The sequence below is a fragment of the Micrasema longulum genome, unplaced genomic scaffold, assembly GCF_059751315.1.
Source record: "Micrasema longulum isolate JH-2025_06_02 unplaced genomic scaffold, ASM5975131v1 h1tg000133l, whole genome shotgun sequence".
NCBI classification, from domain to species: domain Eukaryota; kingdom Metazoa; phylum Arthropoda; class Insecta; order Trichoptera; family Brachycentridae; genus Micrasema; species Micrasema longulum.
Window position 1 is genome coordinate 1273897 of NW_028277339.1, and position 24410 is coordinate 1298306.

Below are 24410 nucleotides of genomic sequence, written 5' to 3' on the forward strand. Positions count from 1 at the left end.
GGTGGAATAAATAAAGATTTTTTTAATATACTCAAATTCCGTGTATATTTTTAATTAAACTGTGTATGCATTCATTTAAAAAAAATCGTTTTTACTGTAGATAATGTTGCGTAAGCTTCATATTTTAAAGAAAGACTAAAATAATGATAAATATAAGTATCTACTTACGGTTTTTACCTGCCTGACTTTTCGGAACAGTCGGGACAAAAGTTTAGAAACCCCTGCCTTAAATGTCCACCGCAACACATTTCCAGTAATATTATACTCTACTCCCTCTAGGATACTCTACAGGTTGCCGCTCCAGTTAAAGCCCCTTAACCCGACTTAAATCTCAAGCTGAATTTTCCATTACGTGGCTACTTCGCCAAATAGCCCTATTCTTTACACAGCAATATCAAAAAGCATAAGACGTATTCCGGTCGTTTTTACTAAGTGCTCCTGATTTTCTCCCTCCGAGATCATTTGAAGAGTTTCTCAAATCTTAAAAAATAATTTTGTAAAATAATATTTTTTTTTTGCTATCAATTTTGTATTTAAAAAAAATAATAAAAATTTTAAGCCAATCAACAGGCTCAAGTAAGTCCTAATAGATTGGCATTAATGGGTAGTACTTTATCTAAATATTCTTAAAATCTACTTAAATTAACGAAGTGTATTATTAACAAAAGGTATGTATATAGCATAAACTAGTCGGAAATGGCAAGTGTGACATCGCGAGTCAGAAGAGACAACACCGCTTGCTTCTTAAATGCCTGCCCTTGCTGTAGGAACACATCGATAGTACCGTTTAGTGAGATTTCGTTCACTGCTCTAACGATCCTTGGCAGAGGGGAAAAGAATCCGATGTTAGTTTTATAATTTCCCGCAGCAAAGACAGGATTGGTACGCAAGTTACGGCGAGGTACATTAAGGTTTATCTGAGCAAGGATATCATGGACATCTATACAGTTAGATATAAATTTGTGCAAAAATATCAAACCAGCTAAAATTCTTCTGAATTTTAAACTAAAGTTATGAAAATACTTTAGACGATCATAATAGTTGATTATGAAGTGTGATTTTGTGGTCAAACGTGTCCGTACTCCTTTTCACACTAAGTGGTGTATAGGGCACTGATCACTTATCGAGTCTTACCCAGGTGCCAGTCAAGGAACAATGAAATATTGCAGTTCAAAAAACCTTTAGTATTGCAGTGCAAAAAACTTTCACTCTGCCAGGAATTGAACCTAGGACCAGAAATAATGGTCGGTGAACACGTCAGCCACTACACAACGAGGCAGACTTATCTAGTCGAAAATACTCTTCCAGGATTCTGGTTCTATTTCACACACACATACATAGTATTGTTCAGCCAAGAAAAATAAACAAACAAGTAAAACAAGAAGAGGAATTTGTATATCTGGGAAGTATGTTTAGTAGGGATGGAATGACTGAGAAAGATATTAAAAGGAGGGTGAGTGCCAGGAACAGAGTGAACGGTGCACTTAAATCAATCTTGGCAAATAAATGTTTGTCGCAAGAGGCAAAATAAGCAGTTCACAATAGAGTCTTGGCCCCGACCCTGGTGTATGGGAGCGAAGTATGGACTTGGAAAAACGGGGATTAAAGCAGGCTGAATGCTGTCGAAATGTGATCTCTCAAGCGAATGTGTGGTAAAACTATCTACGATAGATGCACAAATGTTGAGATCCGTACATTATGTAAGGCTGAGATAAGCATTATCGACAAAATCAAGAAAGGAGCTCTGCGTTGGTTTGGACATGTAGAGCGAATGGACAGCAAAAGAACGGCTAAAAATATTTACGATGCGAATGTTGATGGATGCAGAAATATAGAAAGACCGAGAAAGACATGGCATGACCAAATCCAAAAATACGTTTTTGCGCATAAATTTAGATTTCACTTTATAGACAGTCGAAGATGATCATGCTAACTTCAATTATATTATATAAAGTAAAATCGAATTTTCTGCACAAAAACATTTAAAAGTTTACATGTATGTATAAAAATTCCAAATAAGTTCGTCGGTAACCTGTAATTGAATATGTTAAAAAAAATCGATTTTACTTTATAAATAATTGAAGACAATTTTGCTTACTTTCCATTGTAATCGGGGCCCTGGGCCGCGATTATAAACGCGATCTTCATCGGTACATATCGAGACGGTATAAACTAACATCGATATTCATGTACGAAAATGTGTATATTTGTATGAAAATTCAAAGTATCTTCCTCGGTAACCTGTAATTGAACATGTATAGAAAAAATCAATGTAAATATATTATATTTTTCATACAGGAAACTTAGTTTTATTTTGTAGATAAAATTGAAGTTAAATTTTAACTTCCTATTCGAATACGGGCCCTGGGCATCGATTACAATGGGAAGTTAACAGAGTTAACAGGTCTCAGCAGAATGTCCGTACGAGGTTTTCCCAGAGCATGAATTATGTCATGCCCATAACCCGTACGACTTTTGCTCAGAGACATCTCTCATTTATCGCACCGAGAATGTTCAATATTTTGGAAGAACGTATTAAGATCTCGAGGATAAAAATTATTTTCAAGAAAGGAGTTAAGTACTGGATTTTCCTTAGTGGAAGGGATTTGATTAGGAAACTCCTTTATGATTTTCCAAATGCTTGAGTTTACTGTTTACCATATTGATGTGCCATATATATGTATTTTAAATATTTTTTATTATTATTTTTTATGTTTCTAATCCTATATTTGTGGTGATATACTCATGTGTGTGTCATATAATTGCTCGTCCCATCTTAACACAGGCATTTTAGTCCCATGGAGCAGGAACTTAATGTCTGAAATAATGTACAATAACCTTATGTATGTAAAAAATAAATAAATAAATTATCTTCGACTGTTTATTAAGAAAAACCTACAATTGTGTACGAAAATGAATATATTTGCATGATCATTTTTTAAATTGAAAAAATATTTATTTATTAGTTTAAACATACATTTTTACAAAAATGGCACAAAAAACACTCTGGGAAATTCTGCTAGTACTAGGAAAAGGCTCAGTATAATTCATATTATGAAGAGTCGGCAAGCCAGAAATATTAGTATGGTTCCTATAAGGGCAAATACCTGTTCTAAGAAACCGATTTGTTGCGGCAAATGTGGTTTTCGAATATGTTTCCTGTAAATAAAAATAATATTGAAGAAATAGTATCTTCGTCAGTAACCTATAATAATTTAACGTGTTTAGAAGAAAGTAAGTTTACAAGTTTGTTTACTCATTAAAATTATAATAAAATGATACGTTTCACTTTTGATTAATTATTTATTGGCTGTAACCGCCGATAGGGTTCTCTTAATGTAATTATATGTATTGTTATTAAACGAGCCTATTTCTCGTATTTGGAAACGAGCGCGCTCATTCAGATGAAAGCAAAACGAGGCGAGGGCTGGAACATTAGGGTCTATTGTGAATACTCAGCCAACCAAAATAAATAAGTCAACTTTTAATTGCATCCTTTCCGGGAAATTTCACATGGATTAGTTCAGTGGTACTTTATTAGAATTACGGGAATTTAAATCATTCATATTTACCCGCCTTTGAATGATAATAGGGAAATATCACGTATATTTTTAACAATTTTAAATTAATGAGGGTCTTCAAAATGTTTTCGAGTAAAATTTTTTTTACTACTTAGTAGCATAAAAAATATTTCTTAATTAAAAATTTTAAATTCCCGCGAAAACGGTCTATTGCATTGACCACGCCCCTAATACGTTATGATTCGAGTAAGCATTGAACTTTGTTTGTCTTCTGTCAATTTCTAACTGGGGTAGGAGCTCCACAACCCTCAGCAACCTAATCCTACATATTCATATATATATACGTAGTAAAACTAAAAAATAAATAATACCTTTTATTTTATTTTTCATTCTACTAGTGTTAAAAATATTTCAGTGTAAAGGTTAATATAATTTTTTATTAATCTGAAAAAGAGACAGATATGTCTCGAAACCGATAGACATAAAAGTCGGTATGTGGTTACAGTATATACAACAACAACAACAACAAACCATCACGCCGTTTCCCCGTAGGGGTAGGCAGAGAGGATAGAACGCCATAACACTCTATCTTGGCATACAGACCTCGCTTCCTCTACATTCATACATCTTCTTATGCACGCACGCCGATTATTCCTACTTTTGACATGTCCATCTTGAAGTATTTGATGTTGTTGTTGTTATATTAAATGTTACAGTATATAACATTTAATATCCGATATTCGTCTTCAAAGGGAAAGAGGAAATAAAAGGAGAGCAAGAAAGGAGTGTTTAAGGAAAATAGATGAAATATTTCTTAAGACTCGATTTAAAGATAGCTTTGATTGTAATTTATTATTCAAATTTACCTTTGAAGAGTGGGACGATGCGACCCCAGGAGGTGATGGCTCCCTTGCGGTGGAATTGGCCGAGGGCCAACTCCATGTAGAACAGCGGGATGCCACCCACCACCAGCATGATGCAGTAGGGCACCAGGAATGCACCTACAAAATCATAAGTTAAAATAAACAATCAGGAAGTTCAATGCTACGGGAAATTGAATACAAAAAATGTTTTTTATACGCGGTTAAACTTGGTGCATTTAATGAAGAAATTCGGCAACAGGATATATTGGTACGCGCGGTAAAAAATATTGTACCTAGAAATTTCTTAAAATGTATAAAAAAAATATTTTAATGAAAACGAACTACTTTGAATGATGTCACTTGTTTTCCGAAATCAACCAATGATCGAGTGTTGTGATAGATTTCAGTTTTCCGGGAAGCCAACCCACTAACTAGGACAACTCACCAATGAGAACAACGAGTAGTTGCGTCACGCGCGAAGTAATTAAAAAATTACAGATCTTTAAAAAATCGTAGCCATGTAGGACGATACATTGTTTTTTCAATTGGCATAGTTTGAGAGTCTATTAACAAAAAAAATCACTGAACTTCCTAATTGCTTTGCCATTATCATGTACCCTATCCGCTATCCGCACACAGTGGCGAAGAAGGAACTGCACTTGTGTTCCAATTGCAGCGTGTTTTGTTGCATGGAAGGTGACCAGTCTCACGCTTCGGCTGCTAGTCCGGAAACAAAGAAAGATACAGCGAGAGACGGAGAAAGACGGCGGCACCAGGGACGGGCAAGATTAGGCGTATTGCCATACTGTGAAATGTGATTAACAAATGAATACATCATGCGACGTATTTTTAAATGTGAATGTTTTAAATTTATTTATTTATTTTATTGGGTAAACAAACAGTATGTACACAAATGTTGACAATTTCTTTGTATATTAGTGTAGGACACCCATGCACACACCAAAAAAATTGTTTACACTTAGTAAAATAATTTAAATTATGTTAAATATAATAAATGTAAAAGAAACGAAATAAAAATACCTGTATATTATAATAAAGTTAAATATCTGCTTCTCTCAAAATTTCTATGATTTTTGACCTAAATTTACAAAAATATCAGCCTCAGTAAATCTATTGTTATATTGGTCGCACATTCTAGGTATTGTAGATTTTTTCAAATAGGTTGTTGACGCGTTTTCTGTGAAAAACAGAAGATTTTGTCTCGTCGGTCTAGATGGCACACGGAATGGAAGTTTTTCAAGTAGGTTAGGAGAATCAATTTTATTATATATTAATTTGAATAAAAATAACTGGTCTAACATTATTCTTCGATTTTTAAGAGAGTTTATTCCATGGTACTGCATACTTTCAGCATGGTTAGAGAAGTTAATGTTTAACCGGTAGTTGACCTGCTTATTTTTTTTTGTTGGATCCCTCTAATTAATTGTTACATTATAGTTCGAGAGATAAATAAAATTTATGACATAAATACTGAATTCTAGAATTTCACAACACGAGAATTTACATTTCTACACCTCTTACGTATCATATCGTAACCCACAAAATGTGATTTTGTAGGATTTAAAGATATTTTTATCCAGTATAAACCCAAACATTGTATTTTTATTATTAAACATTTTTTTAATATAAGCTCATAAAAACATGAAATGTTTTGCGGGTATCGTACGGTATTATACTTCGGTAAAGACGTAAAGTAAAATATCGTATAAATGACATACGATACTAAACTTCGTAAAACACGTGAGGTAATATATTAAATAAATTATACTTGGAAAATAAACTGAAAATTGATTATCAAACCTTTAAGTGCATGTATTGGGTGTTAACACATGTTGCGTCTGTTTGTTTTCCCAAATTTAAAATGAGCACCAAAAGTTTAAAAATGGTAAAAGTCATCGAAAGAAAACTTTCTGTTCGACAAAATATTATTTACAAATATTATTTCATTCGGTTACAAGCCTTCAAAATAGAATATAAAGTAAACGAAAGTGAGCATTGAGCAAGGAATAAAGTTGCCAAGCTGCTTGCTATATTTGCGCAGTGTACGGTGAAGATGCTATGATTTTTTTACTAATTTTATTGTTTTTGTGCACTAGTGTTCTCTTTTTTTGGAAAAAACGGACACAACTGATAATACACCTAATATTTGTCTTTTACGATAAAGTAACATTCTTCATAAAAAAAGCATTTTATTAAAAGTATATTGTATTATACCAGTTCATACTTGGCTGTGTAATTACGCCAGGTAGGTAATATTCTGAAATTCTTAGAATCTGAATTACTGTCACAATATTTCTCCAAATCGAATTGTCTCGTAGATTTAAGCCGATCAAATACTGTAAGCTTTCGGACGGTGATCGAGGGAAGAAAATTGCTTGGCAACGTACCTCCCGATTCCTAGGGGAATCTGTTCTCATTTTTCATTAAGGTAAATTCTCGACTATTTTATGAAATTCTGATAGGACGCTTATAAAATTTAATTTTATTGTTTCTGGGTCGATACAATAGCTCTACTTTTATGAAGTTTTAAAAAGTTAAGAAACTAGTCTCCATTAGTAACCATTTTTTTTCAATTACAATAATAATGTAGATTGATCACCGAGATCTCAATGTTTTAAACAAAATTGTTTATCATAATAACTACCTATTCGATTTTTGAAAAAACTTTAGCAATTCAAACTAAATTTTATGCTTGGTAGTTTTAAAAAAATTTGTTTACTGTTATAATTATAAAAACGTTTAAGTTTGTAAGTGAAAATTCTTGATGGAAGTTCACTGTAATTTATTAGTCAGTAGATACAAAAACATCAAACTTATAAAACGCAATTAAAGAAAATTAACCAACTCACTTTCAAACAAAAAACTATTAAAAATATTCGAGTCATTCCAAAAACCGCCGTAAATTTCTATGAAGAGTAATTAATACAACTGATGTTGTATTTGATAAACATGGAATAAATGTTCTAGAAAAAATATTAAAATACTGCCCTTATACTAAATTAAACAAAAAAGATTACGAAAACTTAGCAATTGATACAGATATTGCAATAGCCTCTAATATGGAAAAGAAATACATGTGTTCCAAAATAATAAAAAAAAGATTTTTCAAAACAAAATAAAACTGATTTTATAAAATCGCATGTAATTAAATCCATCAAAAATAAAATTAAAGATAATCAACTATTAAACCAGAAATTTTCTAAATTAATAGATTAAAAAATAAACCCGACTTAGAATTACTTAATGAACAGATAACACACGTGCTTCTTTACTATACCCATTGTAATATATTTTTACTAATGACTTTTTACCCTTTGTATTTCAAAAATTAATAATTATTGAAAATGACACTCACGAATGATGGGACAATAAAAAAAAAAATAATGTAAAAACATAACTTAAACTTATTAAAATAGTATAATATCAACTCATTAGTTAACCCGAAAAAATCAAATAAAATAAATAAAATTTTAAAATTTTAATAATCCTTAAGATAAAAATAATTTTATTTAATTTACTTTCATACAATTTTGAATTCTCTATCCTCAACTCTGTTTTGAATAAATACACTGAACTCCTGCTAGTTTCGAAGAGGTCGCGAAAGCGATGAAACCGGTCACTGGATATACCAAATTTGTGGATTAAAGTATCACTCGTCTTTTATTTCTAAAATAAATGTAATTTTTATGTTTATTTAAAATTACGAGTGTTTTTATAAGCTGTCATTTCTGTTGTAAAATTATAAATCTTCAAATGGAACAATGTAGAAGTTCAGTGGTAGTTAGACTATTAAACTAAGCCAAAATTTTTTTTTTTTAATTTTTATCTATCGTATTATCAGCGCTACGATTTTTCGAAGTTTTGTATTTCTGAAATAACTCTACGTGTGACGTCAGAAGTTCATTTCCGGTTATTCTCGATCAGTTCTTCCCGTTGGTCCATCCACGGCAAGCAAACCGGAAGTCTCCCATAACTCTCATATCTTAGGTTGATTCATATGAACCAGTGACGTCATTCAAGTGTTTTTTATTATTTTTTCGTACATGTTCAGGAAATTTAGCCGTACAATTTAATACTCCAACTTTTACCGCGCGCAAGAAAACATTTATTGTTTCCAATTTCCCATAGGGCTGAAGATCCTTATTATAGTCATTATATGGGGTGCATGTTTTTATTACCGTGTATAATATTAAAAATATAATAAAAAACAAAAATCAGATATTTTTTTTATGAAACATCTTGTTTTAATGAGGAAATATTTAATTTAAAACTAAGCGAACAAAAAATATTATTATGCATGGGCTTAACACGGGCACAGCCTAAAAAACTTAATAAGCTTATGAATATCTAAACGAGTGTAATTTTGAATGAATAAATCAATTATATTATCAGCGTTTTGATTTTTTAGTATTGTAATTTTGAAATCACTCCACGTGTGACGTTACAAGTTCTCTTAGGTTAGTTCTGCTGATCGGTAAAGTGGCTTCCCGTAAGCCAGAAATCTATCATAATACACCATCATTGGTTGATTCGGAAGAACTAGTGACGTCGTTCAAAGAAGCTCGTTAATATTAAAATCAATTTTTTTTCATACATTATCAAGAACCTTTGCTGTAGAATTTAATGCACTATTTTTAACCGTGTGTAAGAAAATATTTTTCATATCTAATCTTTTGTAGCACTAAATGGAAATTTACTTGTTTATCATTTCATAAGAGTATTAAAAAAAATTATGGTAGTTTGACAAAATGGTGAATGTAACCGAGTGTGTAAAGTGACAGGTCATAAGCCTAAACTTTTTCGAAAATGTTTTTTATCTCTGTCGTATCATTTGTCAATTTAAAGATTTCTCAAATAGAAGAGATTATTCAACTTGAACCAAATATTTGATCGACATCGCTATAATTTTGATCTCATACTACACATGTGGATTCGAGGCACTCATGGGGGGTGTACGGAGTACCTTTCAACCCTTAGAAACCAGGAAGTATGAATACGTATGATGATGATTAATGATTAGCCTTAGTACCGACATATTGATTGCATGTACAAATAGTGTTTTAATTAAGTACATTATATTTATTTATTAATTAAAATATTAATTTATTATATATACGGCCTATGCCAATTACAACAGTTACACGAAGAAACATATTTATAAGAAACTGGACAAAAATAACATTTTTTTTTTTTAGAAAAAAGAAATATTTGCGTTCTTATAATTTACGCGAATATTTATTTTTGAGGGCTATTTTTAACGAGTTGTAAATGACTCACTATTAAAAAATGGAAATCAAGTTGGGGTAGAGTGGGATTCGAACCACGGATCTTTGATCCGTGAGTCCGAGACACTAGCCACGGGACCACAACTCGATTCTACATAAACGTAAATCTATGTAGCAAAGACAAACAAGTGCGATACATCGAATGAATCGGGTTGTGGTCCCGTGGCTAGTGTCTCGGACTCACGGATCAAAGGTCTGTGGTTCGAATCCCATTCTACTCCAACTTGATTCCCATTTTCTAATAGTGAGTTATTTACAACTCGTTGAAAATGGCCCTCAAAATGAAATATTTGCGTAAATTATAACAACGAAAATACTTCTTTTTTTTTAAATAAAAAATAATGGCATACTATATATTCATAAATACGATAAACATATAAGACTTCGAGCTAAACCTTGCTAATCCATCTTCAACCTACACTGTGTTATTTATGTATTCAAACATTATGTGAATGTTATATAAAATCACACAAAATATGACTTGTAAAAACACATAACAAGCGGGAAAAATCAATGAACTCTAATTCGGTTTTAAAATTATTTTTTAAAGAATATTCTTCTTCAATATTCTACGCATTCTGTATTATTGAAATTAAAAAAATCTTGCTATTTTACATGTTTTTTTAACAATATAATTGTGCTTATCGGTAATAAATCGCGTTTTGAGGACAGCAGTAGATGTACATAGTTAAATTTTTTGTCGTTGTTTAAATGTATTAATTTGTATATATATATCGAGTCTTTTTTTTAAATCGAAAACTTTGTTCTGAAAACGGTAAAAATTCTAATGTACAAGCCTATGTAAAAACTAAAATATGTTATATGCAACTATTATGGGGAACAGGAAATCAAAATGACATAAACAGACTACAAAGACAGCAAAATAAAATATTTAAGTTATTATATGACCTACCCAATCTAACAGCAACTAAATAACTTTTTTAACAAACTAAGCAATTGAATATAACTGAACTCTTTAAACTAGAATCCTTAAAATTTATTAATAAATTAGCCATTGATGTAATTGTAGACGAAGAATTAAAACTTGAAAAAAAACTGTAGCAAACATGAACACAATACGAGAATCTCAGAAAAATATCATATGCAACCTTCTAAATCGAGAAAATGACAATCGAGACTAATAAACCATGGACTGAAATTATACAATAAACTTCAAGACAAAACTAAAGACTCAGACAACTTTTACAAAAGAAGTTAAAAATATTATTATTAACAGTAGAATGTGAATTTTAAAAGTAAAAATATTTTGTTAAATGTATGTGTAATGGTTTATCGATGAAAATTTTTAATAAATAAAAAAAAATATTTATGTTAATACTAGCCTATTTTAAATTTATAAAATTGATTTCACTGTTATCCATCAAAAATATTCTTTGAAGTCGCAAACGATTTCTAGGAGAAATGCTCTTTGAATCGTCAAGTGAAAACGGTCTTAAAGGAATGAATATGAAAATTTATTTTAGTTCATGTATTCCTTATATTTTTTCCATGAGTTAATATTATAAACTGCCTTGAAGCATTTGAAATGTGGATCCACCGTAGAATGTTAAGAATATCTTGGACCGATATGATAACCAACAATGAAGTATTACGTAGAGCCAATACAAATGTAGAACTTTTCACCACCGTTAAGCTCCGTAAGATTTTTTTTTGGCCATGCGTTGAGAGGTGATAAATATTTCATACTTAAGCGTCTCATGTCGTGGAAGATCGAGGGATGTACAGACGTAGAGGGATCGGAAGAAAACAGCTTTCCTGGTTTCGAAACATGCAAGAATGGAACAGGATTAGAACTGTGGAGGAACTGTTTCGCACAGCTCCCCGGTGGTCTTCAACGTCGCGTCGGCGTCGGGGGACCCGACATGACACGAAAAGAAAAAGAGTTCGATACACATGAATCTTTACAAAACCAGAAACGGGATCACCCTAAAAAGACGAAACATATTTCCTTTGAGACGTTTCAAAAAAAGGTCGTTTCAGTTTTAGATTATGAAAGAAGTTTTATTGTATTATGATTTATTTAAAAAATTCTTAATATTATAACAGGAGAAAATACTATTTACCATCTCATGACTGCGGGTACCTACTGGAGCCAGGAACAAGGAAGGGCAGACCGTAGTGGAGTAATACTAATTGCTCCCTAATTGTTGGTGCCACTTCCGCCCTCTCCCGTCACATGACTTCGTATCAAAGGGGAATTTCATTATAAGTTCGCCAAAGCTTCCGTGCTTTAATATCGCCTGGACCATTTTTCCGTCTCCCGTTACAGGCTATATTCCGACGAAACACTTACAAATAGAAAGAAGTTAAAATTCTTTACTAGCTTTGTTTTAAAATTTCCAACACGAGTCATATTCTGCTTCAAAAGTCTTATAACAGCAGAAAGAAGGAACAAAAACGTTGTTTTTTTTTAATGATTTATCCAATGAAATTACAAGAACGCAAATTTAATATTCTGTTTTCCGAGAACTCTTCCAAATAACCACATCGGGAGGCGCGGAATTTTATAAACACCCCACGGTTTGATTATTGGTAAGGTTATACATTTATCTATAAACAAGTAGGTAATGTGACGCGTTTCATCTTATTAGGACATAATTAAACTAATCTTAATATTTTCAAAGTCTTCCTTACATACTAGCAATAATTAATTGTTCTTAAATAATCAAGAAACATAATGGAGGTAATTTAGCAGGAAAGAGGATTTCTGTATAAACCTAGATAAATTGAATAATCATTCCCTCTTCGCACTTATCTGGCAAAATAGGAGAGAATATTAGCCGTGTCACTTTATAATATGTATATTTTTCTATTTCCAAAGATGGCAAATTGAGATTTGTTACTTGAAAACAAACATGACATACCATCTCTAGAAATGAAGTAATGGTTGACAATTTATGATATGCCAAACTCATCTAATTTTGCCGTCTTTGTTTTAGTTGGCAAAATATAATAAGTCAAATATGCCTTGTTTTGTCAACCATTTCTCTATTTCTACAGATGGTATTGTTGAAAGATGGCTAAATGTGTTATGTTCAACATATTTTGTTTTGCCGTCTTTGTTCTAGATGGCTAAATGTTCTAGATGGCCAGGGAAAAAAATCTGCATTTTGTTTAAACACGCTATTGTGAAAAAAAATCCTGGAAAAACAAATTGGCTTGTAAATTAAAATTCCGATTTTTCAGAGCCCATCAAACTTTCGAATTGCTCTCCTTCAAAATTGATAAAAAGTGACATCATACTTAGCTATCTTTTCACTTATCTTATATAATTTAAACGGAATTCCAACAATTAATTGCATTTACAATAAATAACACCGTACGCTATGAAATATCGTGATGCCTTGCATTTTTTTATATATTACATGATTTAAAATTAATCTTAATAAATTCTAGCATTTAAATCTAATAAATACGAATGATAATGATGAAATGCGGGGTATGGTGTATGGGGAGCTAAGTAGGCACTGAAACCACGCCATAAAGTTGACAGCACGTTGTGTCTAGTAGGGTGACATTTGACATGTGTGGAGCGAAAAACAATGTCAACTCGTTAGACCCCCTACCCTCTCTGGGCGGATTGTGAATCAATCATAAATATTGTCGGGAACCCTGGTACGTACACGGTCTGAAGTGGAAGCTGACCGACTCTTGAAATTATTCATTATCCTATATCAGCGGAGAAACATGGAAGCTGTGTTAGCGAGAACGACGTGGTCTTAAGTTTTACGTACACACTTCCAACTTCTATTTATGTATTTCGATATAAAAAGGAAAATAGAAAGCATACAAAAATAAATTATTATTATGGACAACTTATACGGTGAAAATGGTCGCATTTTTTAGCATTGCTTTTCTCTCCTGGACCCTCCTTCTGTCTCCTTCCATACTCATTATCTGATCTCACATTTCTTGTCATATAATGCGTATAACAAAAGTATCTTTTATAAACAAGTTTATATGTACAATCTATATCTACCAACTAAAAAACAACAGTAATTTAAAAACAAATTATGTGTATTTACTTTTTTTAAATTTATTTATTATTATTTTTATTTTAAAATTTCATTGATAAACCCTTACGGGTTACGTACATTTAACAAAATATTTTTACTTTTGAAATTCACATTCTACTGATAATAATAATATTTTTAACATCTTTTATAAAGGTTGTCTGAGTCTTTTGCTTAGTTTTGTCAGGTAGCTTATTGTATAATTTCAGTCCATGGTTTATTAGTCTCGATTGTCCTTTCCTCGTTTTAAAAGATTGTATATGATATTTTCCTGATATTCTCGTATTGTGTTCATGTTTGCTACAGTTTTTTTCAAGTTTTAATTCGTCGTCTACAATTACATCAGTGGCTAATTTATGAATAAATTTGAAGGATTCTAGTTTGAAGAGTTCAGTAACATTTAATTGCTTGGTTTGTTTAAAAAGTTCTTTAGTTGCTGTTAGATTGGGTAGGTCATATACTAACTTTAATATTTTGTTTTTCTGTCTTTGTAGTCTGTTTATGTCATTTTGATTTCCTGTTCTTCATAGTAGTTACATATAATATATTTTAGTTTTCACATATTTAAAAAAAAAACATTTAAGTTCATATTTTAAGCAATTATTAATTAGATATTGCATTAAGCAATTATTCACAACAATTCCTTTAAGTAAGCCCGCACAACTGCATACATGTTTGTACATTTTACATTTTCTCATAAACATGATAGTATTTAAGTTCATTGAAGATTCTCTCGCCATGAAACTAACAGTGACGGGTATTTGAAATACCTAAAAAAATATTTAGTTCATATTTTGCGCTGTGTTAAAATAAGTAAGACAATTGTTTTAATATATTTTGCTTTGTTTTTTGACATTGAGAAAGTACAGTGCCACGGGAAATTGGATATGAAAAATGTTTTCTAACACGCGGTAAAAATTAAAGCATTTAATTGTAGCGCGAATTTCTCTTTAAAGGAACTACTTTAAAAGACGTCACAAGTTCTTCTAAATCAAGCAACGATGTGATAGATTTTCGATTTCCGGAGAACTAGTGACCTTACGCTCAGAGTAATTAAAAAAATACAAAACTCAGAAGGAAAAATAATGAAAAAAGGAAGGAAGCTCGGTGTTTTTTTATATTTTTTATTATTTGTTAATATACCTTTAGTTTAACTTCAAGGTGGGGGGTCAGTAGTGTATTTTCGTAATCGTTTGAGAGAATTTATATTCAACTATATTGTCATTGTGAAGGTATGACGTCCTTATCTACCCATCATAATCGAGGCCCGGATAGCTGCTAAATTGCACATATAATGTTCTTTTAAAATCCATTAAATGAATATAAAATATTCCGTAAAACAAGTAGATGTGTGTTATGTCGAAAGCAAATAATATCAAACGATACACGCCTCCCAGCTCTACTCGTTAGTGTATTAGCAGATAAACCCTCTTCCCTTTTACGGAAATAGACAACACGTGACTTGAGTTCGGTTCTGCATTGCCGCCATTAAGATCATCCTATTAAAATCCCTTGACAGCCAACAAAACACGATGCACATTTAGATTCCTCGAAGGGCATCTCGCTTTTCCACCCATGCTCTAGCCATTTTGCAAGTTTACTCAAATTGTTCGGATTGCAGAAGAAATCGGAATTCCATGTCGGTCTCATTACTTCCGTCAAGCCATCGAGCACCGTCTCTCTTTCCACATCAAGAATACGACATCTCCGAAGGATGTTTTCAGCCCTTTGCATGCCAAACCCGCGCACGCAGTCGTTGGCCCCTGAATTCACCATGACCCGTTACTAGCTGAATTACGTAGTGACTCATGTCAAAGGACAAAGAACTCCATTCTGCTATGAATGTTAGGGGAAAAAGAGTGAGTCCATCTCCCCGTAGGCGCTAAGTCCCATCAGATTTGCCATTTATCAAACGTTTTTATCCTTACAGCAGCACTCAGGGATCCAGTTGGTCATTTTCACGCAGCTGGAAGGTTCAGCCAAAATAATCTACTTCCTAACCTTTTTAAGTTTTTTCACCGCAACTGACTCCATCACCTCTAAATCATTATTCCATACACAAAAAAAAATACCCTAAGAAAGAAGTTTGACTAGAAACAATAAAAGTTTTAATGTGGCAAGAGAGTCATAGATAAATATGTATCTTCGTGGTCTCAATCCTGGGGATTGGTTTAGTACTGCATCTCATTCTCCATTAGTCTCTTTTCTCTGCTGCCCTCTTCAATTCGACAGATGAGGCGCAGTTCAAATCCTCGCACACTTGCTCCAAACACTACCGTCGGGGGCGCCCTATGTAATTTGTCCCCTCAGCCATACCCTCTATTATGTCATGCAGAAGACCCTCATGCCGTATAATGTGGCTGATCAATCAGGCTCGCCTCTCAGAGATGGTTTTGATTAGGTGTCTTTGTTTTACGATTCTGCTGAGAACCTCGTTATTAGTGAAAAACATTAGGCTCCGGGAAATTCCTAATATTTTTCTGTAGCACTACATCTCAAAGGCCTCTCGTCTTTTTTTTATCTCTTTCGGCAAGACACCGTGTCTCACAACCGTGCATCAATATGCTCCACACATATGTCTTGACAAGTTGCTTGCGGAGTTTTAGGTTTATATTATTTCAATAAAAAATCTTTGATTTTTTGTTAAACGCAAGCCTTGCTTGGTGTATGCGGCAGTCGACTTCTCTTTTTGTTCTCCCATCCCAGTAGCTCAATCACAAATAACTATCGACGTGCTTAAAAACATGCTAAGCTTGAGCGATCACAATGAACAATAATAAACATGCCTAAGTTATCACAGTCATAAGTCAACGCTCGTGTCGGTTTGTTTTTTGTTTTCCTCGTAAATAAATACAGTTCTTACATTAAACCAGCCAATCGCAGGTCAAAAGCCCTGTAAATGCCTTGACTTCCATATTTCTATTCTCCATCCCTGTTGTAATTTGTTAAATACAGTTCATTGGCAAAAAATCGGCGTTTACTATAAAAAATAATACAATTCATTGCATTTGCAAAATAGTAAGCAGTATCTAATACAAAAACTGTAAATTATATTACAATTACTATGGCGACTGCTTTTTTGACATTTAGCTGGCCAACCGCCGACTAAATGCAATAAATAACATGATAAATAAATAAGAATAGCAGTTTTGGAATATTTTCCTATATTTACGCCGGTAAAATTGAAATATGTGATTGCGCAGCAGGATTGGGTGTTCACGGATGTTCTATTGTGATCGCGAATACGATAAACAACCATGGCGAGAAATTGTAATCACGTCGCTTATTAGCTCGTCGATAGTTATGTGTGATTGAGCTACGGGTGATATTGCTTCCAAGATACACAAACTCTTTCGCGTTTTTCAGAGTTGCTCCTGACATTAGTGCAAATACGCATTGAACATATTACAACAGGCATGAAGAACACTTTTCAGAAGGGAACATAGAAGTCTAGGCATCCACAGGGCTTATGACCTGTCATTAACTAGTTTAAGTGGACACCTTCACAATGTGTAACATTCACCATTCTGCCTATATTTGAACATCTGTATTCCTTCGATTCTTCCATCTGTTGATTTTTGTGAGGTTAAAGAGCTAAAATCGAGATGAACGCTCGACTATTGTCGAGTGGGTGGCAAAATGTCATAACTTTCCAGGTTAAGGCCCCAGGAGCTTATTTAGCACTGAACCTCATCTAAAAAATAAGATAATAATCCATATGCACCATTATTTGCAGATAAAAGATGATGATGCATGAAAACATAAGATATTACGTATTGTATGATCACAGCGTATCTTGATCACGCAAGATAATCAGTCTTAATCTTCGGGTGCCAGTCCAGGGATTATGAAATATACTCGTGTAAAAACACATTTTTAAATAAATTTTTCATTATATTTTTCGGAATCGAACCTGAGACCTCTTACATGGTAGGCAAACGCGCTGACCACTACACGCCGACATTAAACGTCACAAACAATGTTTTGATTATGTCAAAATGTTTGTAGACATAGCTGGATTTCACTCTCCAAAGGTTATTAAGATTGAAATTTATTTCAACAGAGAGGGGAAACATTTTCGTGTAGGGAATATGGAAGTCTTGGCATTTACAGGGCTTGTGACCTAAAAAATTGATCGCATGAAGAGTTAAGGAAATGAGGATTTTTTTATCAGAGGGTAGAAAGGTGAATGTTACACAGTGTGAAAATTGGCCGCATAAACCAGCCAATGACAGGTTGTCAGCCCTATAAATGCCTAGACTGCCATATTCCTTTCTTAAAAATGTTTCCCTCTCTGTTGCAATAAATTTAAAAAATGTTTTTTTTTTCTTATAGTTCATTTTTTTTTTAAACCTACATAATTATTTATTAGTCGTCCTTACTAGGGAGTTCTAAGGAGGACTGTACACTGTGCAGTGTTACTTTTATTTTTATTTCGTTTATTTTTTTATATATTTTTGGACCCCTGTATTTATTAAGCCTTACGTGTCATGTACAGGGCTAAGGTACTCGGAAAAATCGTTTTTGTTTGTCTTGGAAATGGGATGTTTGATCACTGATTTTGGTTAATTATCTTTATAAGTCTAATCACCTTTGTAGCAAAGTTCAAGAACAATGGCGCGTGATAACTACTTTTAACTACAGTGTGGATATCTGTTAAGGATATTCCATCTTTCCTGCATTCTGCTTCAAGATTATGGCGTTGTAAACTGAAAAATGGCACTTAAATAACAGATGTTCGATACTCTGTGAAGAAATATCATCGCATGGACAATAGTCATCAATCCTTGATTTAAACCTATATAGGTAACTTCTCATGGCTCCGTGTCCGGTAAAAATTTGGGTCGTTTCGAAAGTACTTTGGTGATGACGACTGAAGTTTGCTGCATCAGCCAACGTTGGGAAACACATTTTAGTGATTTTACCTGTAGAAGAAGCGCGGTAATGATCCTCCTAACGCTGCTGCGTATTTTGTTTTATACAGCGTTTAGCAAAGCTAAGGGGAAATTCTGAGAGAAAGGTGCCGTTATTTTACAAGTTGCGGCTCTTGCTCGTTCTTCCGCTCTCTCATTTCCTACGATACCAGCGTGTCCTCTTACTTTTATTACTTTTTTGCCTTTTTTTCATTACTTTTCTCTCATTGAACCGACTTTAAATTTTTCGATTGTTGCCATCATTAGGCTATGTGCGTCACTAATCTGCATACTGCAACACGAGACGAATTGATACGAGGGAGGCTACTCAGCAGCAGCTCGGCACTCGGCACTCGGCACTCAGGGTAGCTGTAGCTAATGGCGGAATGTAAGGAAGAGGGGGGAGGAATCCCCACGCCCTCCACTGCTCTACAAGGTGGAGGGGAGGTGCCATGATAGCTCGTTCAACCGGCGGAACTCAATTAAGGCACAGCTATCGGAAATTTCTATTTTAGTTGGCTCACGTCATAATCATATTCAGCCTTCGACAATGTAATTGTCCTCGTTCCCTTAAAAGAGACAACGCGCAACGGGCGAAGGATAGTATTAAGGAAAAATTAAATATCACTATACGGGTAGGTATGCTCTATTTAATATTGCTAATAATAATCATAATTTTATATTTCTAGTAATAAATTGAAGTAACAAATAAACAAACTTTATTAGATACTACCTACTATAAATAAATGCAAAGTATTTAATGGCGTTATATTATATTTGATTGAAATGCAGTAAAACATTATTAATTTTGCATTATTTGAACGCGAAAAATCAATATAGTAAATTATAAACTGTTTTATTGTGGCAAATTAACATTATTATTCATTTTATGTTTGAATTAAATTCCACAATTTATTTTGTATTCTTATTCCATCACAAAATAATAATTATAATATCATGTTCAGTACTAAAATACCACAATCACATCGGTACTGCGCGTCGCGGCGAGGCGTCGAGGCCGCACCTCATCAAAACTAGATGAAAAATAATGTATTGGGCTATGCCAATTGCGTTCACAACCTATTTAAGAATTTTAGTTTACGCCGGCGCACGAATTTCGTGTTTAGTACGATGCTGGAAGCGAAATTTCTGTTTGGTTCCTTTGTTCTTTGCTTGTGATCGCAATTATTAGTAAAAATATTGTTATATTATTTGTTTATAGTAAATGTTAGGTATTATGGAATGATAATTAATTTATTGAACATAATATTTTATAAACATCATTATCATCATTCCCTTCTCGCACTGAATGGTGCATAGGGGACTGCATTGGTGCACCAATCGCAGCGTATCTTGATCATTTTTGTTACATGAAGGCAAGATGATCAGTTTTACGCTAAAGGTGCCAGTCCAGGGGACTCGACATGGCTGACATAAATAAATATTTCATATCAGCCATGCCGGGAATCGAACCCGAGAAGAAACTTTACGTAATGTTCGTGCGTTTACCTGCCAAATAAATAAAATATTTTTTTAATTGATTGTTTATACGATAAAAGTCAATCCACCCTATGTCATTTTAACAGGCCGGGTGGATTTTTACTATGCTTATGGTGTGCAAACTGCCATTCGATTCTACGCTACAAAGAGGATTAAATGCTCAGAGTAATAATTCGCTAGAGAAGGAACATGGAACAAATGCGTTCCAAGTTTTTAGTTTAGTAATTTCGTTTAACAGCAAACGTGTAACGGATGGTTTCGGTTTGCGCTTGCAATTCTCGACCGGAGTACCTACAGCCCGTTTTATTTCTGTAAATTGTAGCTAACTTCGTGGTTTATAATATTATAATTATTTATGTACGTATAGGCGGCTCTATTAGCCAGTGGCGCATGATTACTTCTTCTTTATAACTCATTGGTGCGAAGCAGACGTGAGTGTGGATCTCTGATCTGGGCGCCCCACGAATTGAAGTACTCTCTTATGCTGGAGATGGTTCAGAAGAAATTTCTGAGGTATCTTTACTTAAGGGAGTGCGGATATTATCCGTGGTTGTACCCGTCTGACTTCATACTGGGAATGCTTGGCTACAATAATTTGGAGAAAAAAAGAAATGCATACTTGCTTATGTATTTTTTCCGATTGATCCGTGGTATTACGATCAACATAGGTATAACGGAGAGTATTTTTCTTTATGTTCCTAATGACTACCTTAGACATAGACAGCTGCTTAAGCTGTTTTATCTTCCTGCTTGCAGAACCAACCTGCCGATGGTAATGCCAGTAGGAAGAGCAATGTCTTTACTCAACCGTATCTCTTCGGATATTGACATCTTTCATATTAGTGAAAAAAAGTTCAGAGAGGATTGCATTCTTTCTCTATAATTGCTGGGTATTTTTTATTTTACCATTTTTGTATATTTAAATTTTAGTGTTCATTTTTTCGTTTTATGTATGCATTGAATTTTTTTGTTATGTACATAAACGTTTTTAAAATAAATAAATTGAAAAATTGAAAAAAAAATACTTAAGATTAAATGTCATTTTAACGTTTCGACTGGGTTTCCGGTGAAAAACTTTCATTTAACACAGTGAAAACTTTAATCACTTTTACGAGCAAGTAATTATTCTTTTAAACGATGTCCAACTTCTGGAAAACTCTGTCTATGTTTTTGTACTAAAGCAAGATGTCTCGTACAGATGTGATATTCACAAACGAACATGGTCATAATTAAACATTTCCGCTTTGGTTCTTGGATCGAGTGAAGTCAGGAGAGACCAAGTGGGCATGTGATGCCCGCGGCATGCGGCGGCAATTTCCTTTAGATCCGCTCGGCCGCCCCTGGCTTCCCCCAACATACTGCACATACTTTGAACCAGAATTTCTACTCTGCCAGCAGTAAAGACTGATCTATTACTGAAAAGTACAGTAACTACGAAGAATAATAAAATTGACTTGTTTTTTTAAGCTCAGTGGTATGCCCACTTCAAATATGACAAAGTTTGTACTATTTTAAAACCAAATGAAAAAACATTTAAAAAACGCACCTCAATGAATTAGATTTTAGAAACTGGAAAGGATTTTATATTCTCGGTAATAAATAGAAATTCGTGTTCAAAAGATTACGAAAAGAGACGAAGCGAGAAGCCATTGACTAAGTTGAAAATTATTGCGACGAAATCTCCATGGATTTATTCATCTTAAAACGAGGGCCTTTAACGGAAACACTCCCCAGAAGAGTCTTGGGGTAATTTCCCGCCTTTGACGGTACGATGTCCGCACTCGAGTGGCGGTTACGATAAATAATATCAATTTCTATAATGTACTGCCATGGGCCATCCCAATAATGATTGGGTCACTGGAGGGAGACCCATTTACAGAGGGTAGGTAAGAGAAATATTGAAATGTTTGAAAGTAAAACAAGGAGCATCTACTGTAGGTATTATTTATATAAGATAAGGCTGTTACAGAGTAGCCTGCGTTGATAGAATATAATTTACATAACTTATATGGAATACTTATAAATAATACACGTCAATATCATAATTAAGGAAAAAAAAGTAAATTCATTATGAAAAACTCACATGCACATATTACATCCATGCTCATATGCATTTAGACCTCAGAGTAAAAATGCGCCAAGCTATAGAGGAGTCTAAACGTAGGAAAACCATTCTATGACTATTGGGTATTAAGTTAGCTACAGTTCGCAGCGAAACAATGGGCCGTACTCAGGTCGAGAATTGCCAAATGGATATTCATTTGCATTGTAAATATTTTTAAATATGTACCTGTGTTATTCCAATTTATTTTTCTATAATTCGCCTATATTTACTTTAGTAAACTGAAAATAAATGTGTGTGTTTATTTTTTCATCTATTTTATTTATAATATACTTATGTTACATTTATTGAGTTTGTTTGATTGTCCGTCACATCTCTGAAACGGCGATCAACAGTGAACATACTTTAATTCACAAATTTATCTCCTAAATTGAGAAAAAATAGTATCTGAAGTAAATATGTTCATATAAGGAAAGTTTTTAAGCAACATAATACACGTGTCGGGACAATAAATGCCAAAAATCAATATAAATCATTGGAAAGTATTCGAAATCAATTACCTGTGAAAACTGACTCGTTTAATACATTTGACGCTCCTACTGCTGAAACCAAACATACTGCAATTCACCATAGTCGATTTTTATTTATTATAACGTAAATATTAGTTAGTTATTATAGTTATTTACAAACAAAGCCAAGCACATCGGCAAAAGCATCCGATCGAACCGTTATGTTTATGTTGTCAAATAAAACAAAATGGCCACCAATTGGTTGCTAACAAACAAACCAACATCGCTTGCGTTCTATAAAACATAGTGATAGAACTTCTCTATAGGTTCACGCATTATTACTCTGAGATTTAGACCCTGTCACTTACAAATACAAATATTATGTACCTACCTGTGTACCCACATTTACACAAGCCGCACATCCACTTATCCACACGTTCACAAATTCAGATATCCACGCAACCAAATTACCACACATTCACCCAGTAATCCTCATCAACAGATTCACCTACTCTTCTACACATTTATGTAACCACGCATCCATACCACCACCCATGTATTCAGTCTGTAATGCATTAAATCAGATTAATCTATTTAAAAAAATAAAAGTTTCAGCTCTTTAACTTCACTTGAATCAACACATGGAATAATTTAATAAATATGGAAGTTTAAGCAAAGAAAAAATGGTGAATGTTACACAGTGTTTAAAGTGGCCACTTAAGCCAGCCAGCGACGGTTCATGAGCCCTGTAAATGCCTAGACTTCCAAATTCCTCTCTAAAATGTTCTGCATCCCTGTTGTAATTTGTTCATCTTAATGACTCAATAGGGGGTGAAATCGAAACTTTTGTCTACAAACATTTGGACAAACTAAAAATATTGTAATTAACTAATCAATCCATACCTCACTAATCTAGATTCCTAATATCCGCACAATCAAATCGTCACATATCCGCCAACTCATCCAAACATCCACTTACTCATCCACACATCTACCCACACATCCTCCCACACATCCATCCACACATCCACCCACTCATTCACACACCTGCCCACACATCCACACATCCATCCACTAATTGACCGACACATATAAACCAAAGTAGGGAACAAAATGCCGAACACTCCTGTAGTGGAACAGAAGGCCTGTTGACTACTGCCAACAGGCCGGCTTCTTCTGAAGAGTTTTAAGTGGTTACCTCTCCACGTGAGCAAATGCTGAGAAGTTCCTGATTGGCCCACATTAGTATATCCCCCCTGAACCCAACAGTTTAGACAAATTTCAATAAATCTAATTGCAGAAAAATCCCCTTTTTGAAAAATAAACCTTGTATATTATATGCAAGGTAAATAATAAAGCAACTCCCATGTAAGAAAAATATTTTTAAAATCCACCGACTCATCCACACATCATTTTTTATTTATTTATTTAATTCAATATAAGGGCGTTCATTAAACCCTGTCACATCCGAAACCACGATGATCAGTATGAGCAAGAAGACATATTAACACATTAAAATATTTTTTTAGAACAAACAAAAATTTTAAAAATATAATATTTAAAAAAAGCAAATAGTTGCTTACTTCTGCAGGGGAGAAACGAGGAAGGGGAGGGGGGAGTTTGATACACCACCGACCGCGCGGCCACGCTTCCCTCGCTTCTCTCATGCAGAAGTAAGCAACCATTTGTTTTTTTAAATATT

The 24410-nt window shown here is 33.6% G+C and overlaps 1 protein-coding gene across 1 annotated transcript in view; it reads right to left on the reverse strand.

Moving 5' to 3' along the window:
• DAT (Sodium-dependent dopamine transporter) overlaps nt 1–24410 on the reverse strand; it is a 60449-nt gene that overhangs the window by 16837 nt on the left and 19202 nt on the right. The window contains exon 3 of the mRNA XM_088241856.1: nt 4388–4522. Within this exon, the coding sequence (XP_088097982.1) occupies nt 4388–4522 (135 nt within the window). The remainder of the gene's footprint in view (nt 1–4387; nt 4523–24410) is intronic.